This window comes from Arachis duranensis, chromosome 1, assembly GCF_000817695.3.
Source record: "Arachis duranensis cultivar V14167 chromosome 1, aradu.V14167.gnm2.J7QH, whole genome shotgun sequence".
Classification (NCBI taxonomy): Eukaryota; Viridiplantae; Streptophyta; class Magnoliopsida; order Fabales; family Fabaceae; genus Arachis; species Arachis duranensis.
This window is the reverse complement of record NC_029772.3, coordinates 97,845,755-97,860,993: the sequence shown is the minus strand read 5'-3', so window position 1 is coordinate 97,860,993 and position 15,239 is coordinate 97,845,755. Positions and strand designations below refer to the sequence as shown.

Here is a 15,239-nt window from a genome sequence, read left to right as displayed (position 1 = left end):
AAAATTGTTGATCATATGCCCTTGAAATTCGTCAGGTTAATTTTTCGGTGACGGAAAATGACGAAAGGGTCAAATTGAGGCATGAGTCAAAATTTCAGGATACAATTTGAATCAATTGAAAGTTTGAGGACTAAATTACATCAAGAGTCAAATTTGAGGGCCATCTTGAGTATTAACCCCATTTTAGAGGATAAAATTGAAAAGCATCAAAAGACCGGACAATAAGACCCAAACAGGTGTCAGAGGTAAAAAGTGCTTCATTCACCTCATTTAGCCAGGTGCAGACTATAACTCACCATAATTTCCGAATCATCTCTTCCCCCTTGTAAACTCATTCTTGTTATGTATGATACGGTGCCAGTCTGCTGACAGCAAGCGAGCTTTCTAGAATTTTACTCTCAACAAACTTTGATCATGGACAATTAGTGACTTTTAATGAATTACATTACAAAATAACTTTCCACTATAGATACAACTTGAGACATTCATGACAAGTCCATGGATACAATTCTTTATGCAATTACATTACAAAATAACTTTCCACTATCAACTACTGATCCACTTTGAAAATGTGAGAAATAATCTATAAGTTAATACATAACAGTTTACATGATAATTACCTATCATGATTTGGAATTTTTCTTAAATTCTATTTGCTGACATAGCATACAAATTTCTCTAAAATAAAATTAAATGCCTTAAGCCTTAAGATATATTATAATTCAATCATAAGGATTTCTGAATTTCTTTAATAGCTCTGGTATTTCATATCCAAGCATGTCATCTACTGCTTGAATCATTTTGGGCTTCAGTTTCTCAAATCTGTCAATGCTATAACCACTCAAAACCTCTCTAAAGTGCTCCACATTGGGAAAATCACCAGCTGGTAGATGAAACTCCCTTTGAACCTGTTTTACAAAACCAGAAATGATAAGCAATTAAGACATCTAATAGGCAATGGAGAAGGAAGTGAAGGACACCTTTCTAAATTCTTCTTCGAGATTATCGATGAGCCTTTGTTGGGTCTTAGCTTTTCCCATCATTGCAGGCATCTCCTTCTTAAGATGGCTAATTATATATGCATGCATTTTAGCAGCTCTAGCACGTTTAACAAATTCATTGATCTGCATTATTCCAAGGAAATCAGATGGTATATCTAGAAAGTAAAAGGAATTCCAAGCAAACATGAGTATAAGGTTGCAGTGATATGCTACATGCAAACAAGAAGATCAGAATATGGGCCATACCCGACTGTCACAAGCCTTTCTTGGAATATCTACCAAATCTGCAAGGAGATCATTCTGTTCCTTCTCAAATAGTTCTTGTCCTAGCGGTCCAACAAAGCCTTCTTGCATAGGCTTATCATTAAATGAGCTGCAAAGAAAAGTAGCAAAAAATTAGAACTGAAGAATATCAACTTACTTGGGAAGGATTACATTTATGTGATGTCAAATCAAGTACTAAAACAGTGGGTACATAAAATAGTTCAGCATGATCAATCGCAAGTTGAGAGTTCAAGCACCAAAAAATAGTTAAATGGACCCTTGTAAGTTAAGCAACGGACCTTTAACTGTACTTGAAAGTAAACTTACCCAATATATACACGCACAACTTCTGGAGTATTTAGAACTTTTCCTAATGACCACATCAATGCTCCATAAACTCTCATAAGCTACAATGTTACAATATGATGCATGTAAATCCCCAAAAATTGGATAACAATTATATTTATATAAGACCGTATCAAGTTTTGATATTGCCTTACTTGTTGAGTGTCAACTTGGTCTGCCTTATTCAAAACCACACGTATCTTGTCATCATGACCTCTTAGAGATGCTATTACGCGTTTAAATTCATCACTGATGTCAAGTTTATGAGGATCAAATAGAAGAAGAATCAGATCACATTTTGCAGCAAACCAAGATATAACCCCAGTAAAGTCATAACTTCTTTGAGTCCTTTGCTTTTCTCCTGAGAGGACACCAGGAGTGTCGATAAATGTTATTTCATCCAGCAACTGAAAGAGTAAATTGTATCAATGTCGGGGAGAATTAATTGACAATCAACTTTCAAATAAAACTGGATTTCAAAATATATAGAAAAGCTTACTGGATGTGGCATTTGGGAGCATTGGAACTTTGACAAGAATGAACCACCAAAAGTTGTCAATCCACTAAAAGGCATGTTAGCATCAACAGCCACGGTATTTCCAGGAATAGTCCTCTCATCAGGTCCAGACTACAAACAAAAATATATTACAAACATTTTTGAACTTCCACAAGCACAAGTGTGCAAGAACAAATTACAAGTATAAAACGATCTTATTGCAACCAATATATATATATATCCTGGACTTGAAGAACTTCCAAAGACAATACATGAACTAAGTTTATGGTACCATGACAGCAACAAATCTGTCAGTTGTAGGCTCTGGTCCAATGTGTGCACCTGAATAAAGATTTTATACAGAATATGCCATCAACAAAATAATGTAAGCACATCTACAATCATTAGTATGCATGAAGCAATTGATATATCATGGATGCTAGATCATCGACAACTTAACCAACCTGGATAATCACATCTTAGCAAATGTTTGATAAATGTTGTTTTTCCTGTAGAATATTGTCCAAGAAGCATGACCATTGGTCTCGCATCAAAATCACTATTTGTCTGAAAAAGATCAAATTGAAAACATTATGTTTACACCACAAAAAAAAAAAATAAATAAATAAAGAAAATAAAAAGAAGAAAGAAAGAAAAGAATTGAAGACATTATCATCATATTTACATAAATGAGATGCGATGTTATAGACTGGACATTTAACAGAATTTAGCATCTTTTAATCATATAGTTGGTGTTCAAGTTGATAAACTTGAGGGTTAAGTAAACTCATAAATTTCTATTAAATTCAAAATGGAAACTGTACTCGCAGATTATAAGATCTTGCATATTATGAAGTACATTTTAAAGAAAAAGTTTTTGGTAACTAAACGTAATTAAATAGTATATTTATCTAGTTATATTCAATTTAAAGTTAATCACTCCTTTGAGTGACATAATGCAACTTTAACTAGAAACTGAATTATAACTATTTTATTTCCAACAACATATTCTAGTATTATTTTCTTTGGTGTCCACATATTCTAGTATTAGTTATTAATTATAAAATTTATTTTAACTTATATTCATGTTAAATTTTAAAAATAAAAATATTGATCAATGATGAGTAATATATATTTCCTAGTTCCTTAAGAACAAAAGAATGAAAATACAAATTTCATTAGTCAACTTACTGGAGAAAAAAATTTAAATGAAATCAAATATATCAAAACAAAAATTTTCATTTTTATTGACCTACTAATATAAATTTCGTTCAAGTTATCTATTTTTTATTTTTTATTATTTTCTTGTCTAATGTGGTCACTTTGATAATTTTATGTTAAATCATAAAATGTAGAATAAATAATTATAGGAGTTTTTCTCTCTCTTTTTTTAACCTCCCTAAAAAAAAGGGATTGTATTCTACCTTGGAGCTTCAAATCATGTAACATAAATAGGAATAAATTTTGCAAAAATTGTTTGAGAATTTAGATTAAGTCTTTTAACATCAATTATTTGTAATTAAACTCCTAAATTCCATAGTACAATGAATTTATTCAAATTTATAGGTGCTTGTCAGAATAAGTTTCTATGAAGTTGAATTGCTTTAGTATAGTAGAATTGTAATATCGTAGATTAGGAATTAAGTGTTTGAATATTGGGAAGCTCTCTTGGAGAGGGTCGTACTGTTTAGGCATTTAGCACTCTCGGATATTTAGACTTTCCGACCTATCTTTTAGGAATTGAGAGTCAAATGGAAAGTTCAAGAACCATGGCTGGTATAAATATCACTTACCAATAATGGAGATACAAAATCATTGAATTGATAAGTGACTTCCAATGGCTTTACCCTCTCGACATATAACCTCTTCAAGCCATCAATTATTGATGTAACTGCATTCAGAGGTAACTAAGAAAAGCAAATTATTGTTACAGATTTGTGGAAACAAACTTAAAAGAAACAAAAAACTTCACAAAAGCACATTTATAATTTGTTTTTACATAGTACTCATAAGCCTACAAATAGTGCCTTGTATCCAACAACTAACTCAACTCCGCTTATGTTACACTTGCGGTACATAGCCGGTCCTAAACCCGGATAAAGGAGGAGTGTTGTGTTAGGTCTTCGACAACCAACATAAAAACATAGTCGAACCCCCATGACATGTATCCAACGACTAACTCGCTGGGGGTAATCAATGTAAAGACTAAAACTGTATGCTTACTGTGAAATAGTATTTATGCAAGTTTATCAAGAGTTAACAAGATGAATGAATCATACTTTCTTTACCGGTGGTTTTGAAACGAATGAAGTAGATGGCTGAAGTTGAGTCGCTGCATATATTCAGAACAGTAGGAATTCAATTTAATCAATATTTAGTTAAATAGTACACTATCATGAATAATGAAAGAAAGAAATTAGAGTAACTATAATTTCTACCCATAAAAGTTCTGAATGCTAAAAAGGCTATCCATGAATGTATAAAACTAACTTTGTACCTACAAAAGATAGTCTTTGTGTTACAAAACTACCCAAACGTTAATTTCATTCATGAGTTAATTTGTTAGCAGTTTGAATTTTCATGGGTAGAAATGCTAGTTTATACAAATTCTATATATCTAACTCTAACCATTTACATCATGTTGGCCACTTATTGTTAAACTCTGAGTTTTCTGGGGGGAAATAACAAGAAAAAGCATCAGTAAAAATAATATGATGTATATACCAAAGCAAAAAGTGATGAAAAACACTACTTACTGCTACTAAAGCATCAGTTCCTTCCATGACTGGAGGTTTGATATTTTCAGTGTCAACTGTGAACAATTAAATTGAAATGATGAAGATCGATTGAAACAAGTAACTGCATTTAACACTAACACAATAAACACACTAGTCAAACGTACTCTGAGTTTTAAGGATATCCGAGTTGAGATCATATCCTGCCTGGGCCAACGCGACAAGCTGATTATTACAGAACACATAAAATTTCAGATTTCAGATCAGAGAAAGAACACAGTCAACAATAACATAAAACAGTTAACAAAGATGACAAATTACCAACCTGCATTGCCGTAACAAACTCCGCGAAACCTAGAAATCCTTGTCTTTTATTTGCGGCAATATCCCAGACCTTCATGGAGGCAGATAAGGGGATCGGATAACATTAGCAACCACAAGAACATGAAAAGTTCAATTGAAATTCAGAATAGCAAACACAAATAATTTCACCATAACTTATGAAACACAGTTCCTGTAACTTAATTTAATAATTGATAGAATGTACCTGCTTGAGTTGAGGGCGGGATAAGTTGGAGAGAGCAAAGAACTTGGTAGCATCGTTGCCAGTGATACGGCCATCTCCATCTACCGTGAAATTAAAGAAATGAATGAACAGGTATGTGAGTGGAAGAGATTGAAGCAGAAATCAAAGGAAGTTTGAAGCAAAACCTGAATCGGCCAAGTTGAACCATTGCTGGTAAATCTGCATCTGCTCTTTCGAACAGGAATCCATCCATTCCGACACCGTCTTCATCGGGTTTCTCTCTCTCTTTCTCTCTCCTCTTGTTTGGGTATTGCGGATCGGAGTTGAATTTACGGGGATTTGATCCACTGTGTTAGTGTGGTGAAATCAATTACTATTGCTACTGCTATAATTTTTTAAATAATTTTGAATTTGTTTGACTGGGACCCTCTCCCTCAGCGTCAGCGCCACTGACGTGCGCCGCTTTCAACGGAAAGTTCATAGTTTATCTTTGCTAATGAGTTTACTCAAATGGACTTCCTTCGGAAGTTATGAAGCATAAAGAAACAGGGAGTTACTTGCATAAATATTTCTTTATCTAACGATTACAATTGGAAGTGGTTAGAAGATACCATATATTTTGAATAAATTGTTTAGCAAATATATCATGTAGATATTAGTCACAAATGGTCATACTGTAATTTTGTTTAAAATTATAACCGAAAATAGTTAAATAATTTGACAGGATTGATTAAATTATTTTTTAATAATTTTTAATATCATATAATAATTCTTAACTATCAATTTCGTATGACTGTAACTAAAATTTTATCTTTTGTTAGCATATCTTTTAAATAAATATAAAGTTACTCATAATATAAATTCCTTCGCTCCTTAATGATCATTGTGTATTTGTGTTAGTGTTAAATTTTTAGATGCTTTCAAATATTTATATAAAGGTACGGTACTACATTAGTACATACAAGACATATCAAGTGATATTACGTAATATTCCAAATGATTAAAAACATCTGGATGAATTCTTAGTTCTTATAGGATTCAGCAGCGCGAATGAGGAGTTCTTAGTATACTTGCAGTTCCAAGATTGAGGATCTCCCTATGCGCGAGAGGTGTTCCGTGTTCATTTGGTTTCGTTTGAAATTAAACAGCAACAGCACTGCTTCATTATCTGGACGTACAATAAAGTTACGAACAATGAAATTAATTGCTTATATATATACACACATGTACAAACGACGATGAAATTCATGCAAACCAATCTCGCAAGTTACATAGACAGCACAAACTTCAACATTGTTACCTTAGAAAATCTGGAGGAAGAACTACTGCTACATTGGTTCTGGATGTTATTGTTCATTGATTGAGCATTATTATTGGGAAAGTGGTTGCGGCGTTTTGCAGTTAGCTTTTCTTGTCTGATTTTCCGAAATATAGCCGTATAACCCTGTGCTGATTTAGCATCCGTGGCATCCCAAGCTCCGAATTCTGGTACTAGTGTTCCTTCCTTGTTCTGTCCCACTCAATTAGTTAAAAGCGGTTTTCTTTGGTTTTCATTTAGGGTGTGTTTGGCAATCACGTTTAAAGAGAAAAAGTACATTTAGATATCTTGAAAGCTGCAATTTTTGGTTTGGCAAATTTTTGATTCATGAACGCAGAAGTGATTTTACATTCAAAACCACGTTTTCAAGAAGCAACAATTTTAAGTTTCTGCGTTTCACTAACGGACTTTTAGCCATCAATACTCAATCTTTATTTATCTTTTACCAATTTTATCTTTTATAATTATTTTTAGTACTCTCTAAAATTTATATTTTGTTAGTTTTAATTAAAAGTATATTTTGCCAATTTTTATATATTATTTTTATTTTACTGTATAAATATTAATTTTATTATAGAATTAATTAATAAGATCTATTCAAATATCTAAATTAAAACAATATACAAAAATAATTTAAATTGATGTCTATTTTAGTAATTTTGTATCTAAAAATGATTTTAAATAGTATAATCCAAACAATATTTATTTTACTATAATCCATTTTGATATAAATATTGTCAAACATAAATCATTTAACACAAACTTACTTTTCATCAAAATCAAATTTGCAAAATCAATTTTATTCAAACTTCCGTTTGCAAACTGTAATCCAAACACACACTTAATCCACTCATCATGAATGTATTTTTACTCCGTTGATCTCAGACTATATTCATTATTATGAAATGTTAGGTAATAACGCCTTTTAATTGTTTTTGTCTTGTATTTAAACCAATATTAATTAATTCCGCTTGTTATTTTTTCTACGTTGGAGGAGTGTGTATCACAAAAAATATATGGTAGGAAATATATTTTACATTGCTGTGGATTTAAAAAATCTGTGTCTCTGTTTTTTTACATTATTTAATTCTTTTAACAAAGTATCACAAATTAGACGGTCTAATTTATATTTTTAAAAATAAAAAAATTAACATTGAAATAGGACATTTTGATTTTTGTTTAAAAAAAATTAAAATTAAACCTTTTAATTTATAGTTTATCCTTCTTCCTCAAACAAATTGGACGATCCAATTTAATTAATATTTGTATTTTTTATACTAAAAGTATTAACCCCTAACATTTTATTCATTACTAATCAGAGATTTAGAGATGATCGAGAGTGAGAAACTTACCGCATGCTGAAAGGGATGACCTATTGTAGTACTATCTCTGCGTTTAATTTGACGTCTTGGTGGAGAGAAGGGAGCACTATTATTATCATTACCTCCATGGTGCGTTCCTAAATTTAGTTTCGTCATGACAGAGTGATCAAAATTATTTATTTCACTAGCTTCTTGTGTTGTCATTCTTGTGCGGTGGTGCAATTGGCGTCTGGAACTATTGCTTCGCCCTTCCCTATGCCGCCTTCTGTAGGATCTGGAGCGATTACGAGAAGAAGCCCTCGATGCATCCACGTCATCATTATTTTTTTTAAAGACGACCTCTGAATCTTTTGCTTTTGTTATGGAATTTTGCCTGCGCGCATTATCAAAATATGCCGAGTATGGAACATTATCTGCATCCCAATTGCCAAACCTTGGGACATGCGCATGCTGGAATATATATACATGGAGGATTAAAATCATATATTGATCGAAGCCATAAGGTTAAAAATTCTAAAATATGAAAAAGAGCGAGTTAGAGTAGAGAATGATGAATACTCACCGTCATGTTTCTGGGATCGAGGTTGAGACAATACAAGTAGTGATTGACGAGAATTAAGAATGTGGGAGCGACTACAAATAGTGTGGACAAAATCGCAAGACAAAACCAAGACTTACAAAACAAATCACGATGTTTACCAAGTCTTTTACTATTTAATTTAGAATACAACGTACTTCTTTTACAATGTTGAATCATCATGAATCATGAGTGAGTATCATATCTTTCATGTAGAATTTCAAAGAGTGCAAATAAATTAAGATTTAAGAACAAACAAGAAAGAGTATAAACTATATTGCCAGATGGCAAAACCCGCTAAACGACAACACCAGCTAACGCAGTATACGTGTATCTGAGCAGTGAAGTGAGCTGACAAACTGAAACTTACTATAATCACTCCTCTCATCTCGTTATTTCTCGTCAGGTTGGTATAGGCTTTTTTTACTGAAATGCGCATGTAAAATTCTTTAATTCTCAATATACACACGGTTTGATCTTCCTCCTCAAATACGCACGGCTATTTTTTTTTTGAAACATAGAAAGCTCAACACATTAAAGTGGAGCATAAAATAAAGAAGAAGACACACAACGAGCTACTAACCAAACCAACACCTAACACCCCAGACCTATCAACAGCCTCCCCCAGAATCACCACCACGCCATTCTGTATAGCTCATCACCGTCTTTGTGTGGATTACCTCCAGGCTTGCTCTTGTATTCTTAAAGATTCGTGCATTCCGTTCCAACCAGATGTTCCAAATAACTGCAAAAAACACTGTCATCCACATCTGCTGCCCTTGTTGTCTATTATGCAAGCCATGCCAGCTTTCAAACATTTCCCTAATGGTTTACGCACGGCTATTTTATTTGGGTCAGCCACGAAATGGTTCTAGACAACAAATCAAGAATGGTGAGCACAAAATAGTGCATTGGATCTGACACGGGCCACATCTTCTACAACAGATACGAAATGAGTGACCTCGTCTATGACACACACGAAATAGTAAAATTCGTGTATGAAGCACATGAAATGGACGAACTCAATGCAGTGGAGATACTTTGCTATAATCATGTTTTCAATTTTTATGTATTTTTCAAGAGCTTTTTTACAATGCAAATTATAATCATGTTTTACATTGCCAATAGTTTAACATAGATTTTATTTTCTCTCAAAATTTAAAAGTATCATTCTTTTGATTTTGATCAATATTTATTTTTTATTAGCTTATAATTATAATTTATTTTAGTTTCGTGAGTACTCTTTAATTTAATATATTTTGGATTATAAATTTTTATTATTTATGACTCTTTTGTTACATATAATTAGTATATAATAAAAGCAAAAATAAAGTACAGTAAAAAATACAATAAAAATAAAAAATGAAAACAAAAATAAAATACAGTAAAAAAATACAATAAAAATAAAAAACAAAAATAAAAAAATCATACAAACATGATATATAATAATTACAACCAACAATATATATCATATGAACAAAAAAATTATAATAAAAAATAAATAAAATTTATATGAATAAAATCAAATAAAAAAATAAAAAATTTTATACATAATATACATTATCTTCGAGAACATATTCAAGAAAAAAAGACAGGCAGCTTATTGAGTTGCAGGTAGGCTGCTTACATTGTGTGCTTTGTTGTGTATTTTTGTTTATTAATTGACATTGATGAGATGCATCACCACTGCCGTGCCCCCAATTCGTGTCTACTGTCCCTGATTTGGTCTATCTATTTCGCTTCTGCCACGCTTGAAATGGATTCCCCATTTCGTGCTGCACTAAGTGAAATGGTCCTCCCATTTTGTGGTCACCATACCAAGAATGGTGTGAAAATCCATTTCGTGCCAGCCATCCTAAAAATGGTCCTGCGCATTTTGAGAAACATTTTTACATATGCACATTTTGGGAATTAAAGAATTTTCTATGCGCATTTAAATAAAAAAGCCGGTTAGTATATTCCACTCTCCCCTTAGAGTTTGTCTGCAGCTGGTAGTAAAACACAGTTTCTTATCGGAAAAGAACAATAGGTTGTGTAAAAAAAATTCACTCACTGTATTTGTATATAATATAAATATAAAGGTAATATTTAAAATAATTTTTGAAATTTTTAATTCGTCTCAGATTAGTTTTTTACCTTTTAAAATAATTAAATGTATTTTTTTTCTAAAAAATGTAAATTTTCATTAGTCCAAAAGTCACCAAATATTTCAAATGTGTACAACCATATGTTGGTGTAGACATACAAAAAGTTCAACTCAAATTGTTGTACAAAATTTAGTTAAAACACCTAAATTGATCAATTCACATTTATAAAATCTTAACCCCCAAATGTTCATCTTTGTCATATATTATTTTTCATCTCTATTTCTCGTTACTGTTGTTGTTCATAGTATCTTCTTGTGAAACTCTGAAAAATCATTCTTTTGGGTGAGGCATGATAGACAGTAGTGATAGAGGTCAAGGAACCTCAAATAAAAACAACTCCAGTGGAAGAAATTACAATAACAGGAAAATTCAAATCAGGGGTAAGAACATTATATTATGCAATTGTGGGTTGCGTATGGTGATTAAGTATTTAGCAACGCTAGAGAATTCAGGAAGACCTTTTATGAATGTCCCAATTATGAGATAAAATTCTTTATTTGATGGACTTGTTAAGTTGATACGGGTTTAAAGGGATGATTTAATGATTGTTAATTCAATGTTTCTTTTTGCATTATTGTAGTTTGGAGTTCATTGTAATTTTTTTCGTTGGGCTGTTGGATATAAAAAACAAGGTGTGATTCATGTTGCACAAGAAGTTTTTAATGAGCTCAATTGGAGAATGAAAAATTTAGAGAACGGTATTAGTACATTAAAGATGCTAATGATAATGTTGTTGTGTGTTATAATGGGTTTGGTTGTGGTGTTTGGTTGTTTTGGATTTTAGTTAAAAAATAGCTATAGTATGAGTTTGTTCATAATCATTATGTAATGATTTATGATTATAAATGAAGTTAAATTTTCTCAATTTTGTATCTCATTAACCTAGACAAAAGATCTAATGATAAAATAAAGCTAACAAATATACATCTTTAAATAAAACAACCTCTAATATATCATTATAATTATAATAACCATGATAATGGTACTGTCTTAACAAAAACACATAATAATGTCAATTATATAACAACATAGTACAAAATGCAAAATATAAATTAGACAAAAAATTTATAGCTAGGATCACCATAAACAACCACCAATAAAATACAAATTCAGACTTAATCCGTCACAAAGTAAATCAAAAGTAACAACTAAGACAATAACACCAAATTGTTCCTACTAGCATAAAGTAACAACTAAAGTCTTTATGACATGACATCATCAGCCTTTTTGTTTTTGTGCTTTAAATTCACGTGTTGGAACAAACTTCATAAAAACTTCTATCTTTCCAGATGTTCCTGTACTTACTCCTTCTATTGTCTCTCTTAAAATCATATTAGCAACACCAATATTTGACTTTGGAGAATTGGCAATTGAAAATTTGTTTCACCTAGTTATCTTCTGCTTGAGTTACTGTCAATCATAACAATTAGAATCAACCACAATACTAATATTTACAATATTAATAGTAATAATTAATCATAATATTCAATGAAATTGTTCAAATTGTGGTTTCTAAACAATATCAGTAACATAAATTACTTTAGCAGCACTTTGAGCAACAGCACCTTGAACGGCAGTACCTTGAGGAGCAGCAACACCTTCTACAGTAGTATCTTGAGCAACAACACCTTCTACAACAGTACCTTGAGCAGCAGCACCTTGGGCTTGAGCAACATCTCCAACTTGAGTATCAATATGTCCACCTTGTTGGACATTAACTTCATCACAAACTTGTTCATCGACTTGATCAGTTTGTGGGGCTTCTTCACTAGCTTCATCATCAGCTTGTTCTACAGCTGTTGCTGCCTCTTATGCCCTTAGATTTTTTGCAACTTTGTACCCCTTCTAGTGTGACCAACATCGCCACATGTTCCACAAGTGAACTTGTGATATTGTCTATTTAATTTTGTGGACTTCCTCTTTTAACTGCCTCCAATAGGAACCTCATGTGTATCCTTCTTTTTTGCATAGAGTTTTGGTCTCCGACGGAGTTTCGGTCTTGCCAGGGGTAAGCAGTGAGAGTACTCAAACCTGTCCCACATCTCTTTTTCTATGACCAGGTTGATATGAAACTCATATGTATTATTGTAAGATCCCATTGTTAACCATGCATGAACACAGTTCTCAGGCCGACTATTCATACATGCAATAGCTGCAATGGCATGACGACAAGGTAATCCTAAAAGCAAGATAACTAAGTGAATATATTGCAGTATCTAGAAAACAAATAAATAAAAAAATACGTGTATTACCTGATAGCTACCATGACCTGCAATTGCATGTGTGATTTTTCAAATCAACTATACCACATTGTATGGCTCACCATGAACTTCTTTCATGACTTCTACGGTATTACCAGACCAAATAGGCATTTGGTATCTGCTAAAATATCTCTCCTTTGCAAGCCTGCTCTGTTGTATATGAGGTAAATGCCTAATATGACTGGCCAGCTTGAGTTTGTTTCTGGCCATGCTTGTCATGGCAATCCTCCTAACTTCTTTCAGCAGTGTAAGTATCGGCTTTGATTCGTATGGCTTGGTGGCTGAGTTGAAGACTTCACACATGTTGTTGCATACATTATCATTCTTTGGGTTATCTTTGTAATACACTCTGGTCCAGGATTTTCTGAAAATCTTGTCCAGATACTCACATGCCTTCACATTGATAGTCTTGAGGCTTTGCATTTTTTGTTAAAGTCTGGAACTGTCTGTACTCTAACACATGCCCACAATAATAATTTGAGGTGCTTGTTCTTCCATTGCTTTTGAACGTTATGCCACAGGTGCCATAAACAAAATCTGTGATGCATACCAGGCATAACCTCCTGCAGTGCTAGTATGAGTCCCTGCAATAGTAACCGTCAGAATTCACAAATGCTTAATGCTCAAAATAGAACCTGAATATACACTCATTAAATCTAAAGAGTCCTTAACATAACCATCATTAAATATAAACGGTCCAATATATCATATATTGTGCTTTTATATACATTATACGTACCTTCTGCATGTCACTCATGAAACACCTGTTATGTTCCTTAAAGTATCCGATGTCTTCATGCAAAAGTTTCAAGAACCACTTTCAAGTTGTTGTATTTTCAACCGCAACAATAGCTCATGTTATGGGATAGATGTGATTGTTTGTGTAAGACTCAGAATTTCCGAAAAAAATCTTATTGTGAACTAATTTTAATTTATTTATTCGTTAAAGATTTTAACTTTGGAAATTATTTTATTAAAGCTATGCATAGACTCTTAGGGATGCACGTCAGGGAACAGTCTAAGGACAATTTAGACTTGTCGGGTTGGCTGGATAACCGACAAATGAGCTTCATCAGCCATAGGACAGGCATGCATCATATGCATCTGTATGCTTTGCTTGGGTTTGAACTTGTTTTGGTTTGCCTAATTGCTAAACTGTTCTTAACTGCTACTTGAACTATTTGCTGTAACTGCTACCTACTTGTGCTTTCCTTGTCTGTCTTTCCTGTGTTTGTTCTGGCGTGCTACATTTGAGAATGAAGTTTGGTGCTGAATTAATGATTGTGTTGTTTGATTGCGTGGTTAGCTTCTGATTGAGATTTTCTTATAAGAAAGAAAAGGTTTCAGATTTCTGAAAGATTAAACATTGTTTCTTTGAAAAGGTTTTGAACGATTTCCTATTGGTTTTTAAAAGATTCATAAAGCATTGATAATCACTGAGTTTGAAAATAGTTTTCTTATTAAATATCTTCTTATGAAAACTTCAAAACTCCGTGGTGAGACCGTGTGGTTAGGTTCTCACCCCCTACAGCTTTACCTTTTTAGGAACCGGATGAAGAAGCATTTTAAGAAGAGTTATACTGCGTTTGGTTTATATGTTGTATTAATTAGATTATTTTCTTCCCTCGCCTTTGTTATTACAAGTTTGTAAGAGGGATATGAGTTGTATGTTTTATATGTATGCTATATTATGAGTTATTATGTAAGAAGTCTTGTATATGAATCTATGCCTGTTTGTATTTTTCTTAAGATAAAGTGTTGATTCCCGTTTTCAAAGAAATCAGCGATACAGTGGCGAGTCACAGGCTCCTATTTTAGTATTTAGTATGTAAAGTAGTCGTAATAATTGTTGCTATCAGAGTGGCGCAGCCGGAAGCGTGACTTCTGATAGTGAGGGTATTACATTATGGTATCAAAGCGGTCTTTCCTGTAGAGCCTTGGAAATGGACTGAAGTCTTGTATATGAATCTATGCCTGTTTGTATTTTTCTTAAGATAAAGTGTTGATTCCAGTTTTCAAAGAAATCAGCGATACAGTGGCGAGTCACAAGCTCCTATTTTAGTATTTAGTATGTAAAATAGTCGTAATACTTCTTGCTATCAGAGTGGCGCAGCCGGAAGCGTGACTTCTGATAGTGAGGGTGTTACAGTTTGCATCTTGTCCCATGACACACATCAACCATCCTCCATAGAAAGTTTTCAAAAAAACTGCATCCAAACCAATCAAAGATCTACATTCATGCACAAA

At 32.7% G+C, this 15,239-nt stretch overlaps 2 protein-coding genes across 2 annotated transcripts; both read right to left on the bottom strand.

Moving 5' to 3' along the window:
• Nucleotides 1-484: 484 nt before the first annotated feature.
• On the bottom strand, nt 485-5,886 carry LOC107466355 (EH domain-containing protein 1). The gene is made up of 16 exons (XM_016085336.3): nt 5,553-5,886; nt 5,389-5,468; nt 5,167-5,235; nt 5,009-5,066; nt 4,863-4,918; nt 4,735-4,777; nt 4,386-4,438; nt 3,900-4,013; nt 2,571-2,673; nt 2,399-2,448; nt 2,110-2,238; nt 1,766-2,017; nt 1,593-1,672; nt 1,248-1,374; nt 981-1,124; nt 485-908 (listed from the first exon to the last, which is right to left on the bottom strand). Exons 1-16 carry the CDS (start codon nt 5,635-5,637, stop codon nt 723-725), a joined length of 1,629 nt encoding a protein of 542 aa, XP_015940822.1. The 5' UTR covers nt 5,638-5,886; the 3' UTR covers nt 485-722.
• Nucleotides 5,887-6,634: 748 nt separating this feature from the next.
• LOC107467193 (RPM1-interacting protein 4-like) lies at nt 6,635-8,575 on the bottom strand. The gene is made up of 3 exons (XM_016086234.1): nt 8,570-8,575; nt 8,038-8,457; nt 6,635-6,877 (listed from the first exon to the last, which is right to left on the bottom strand). The coding sequence occupies exons 1-3, from the start codon at nt 8,573-8,575 to the stop codon at nt 6,635-6,637; spliced, it is 669 nt and encodes a 222-aa protein (XP_015941720.1).
• Nucleotides 8,576-15,239: the final 6,664 nt, after the last annotated feature.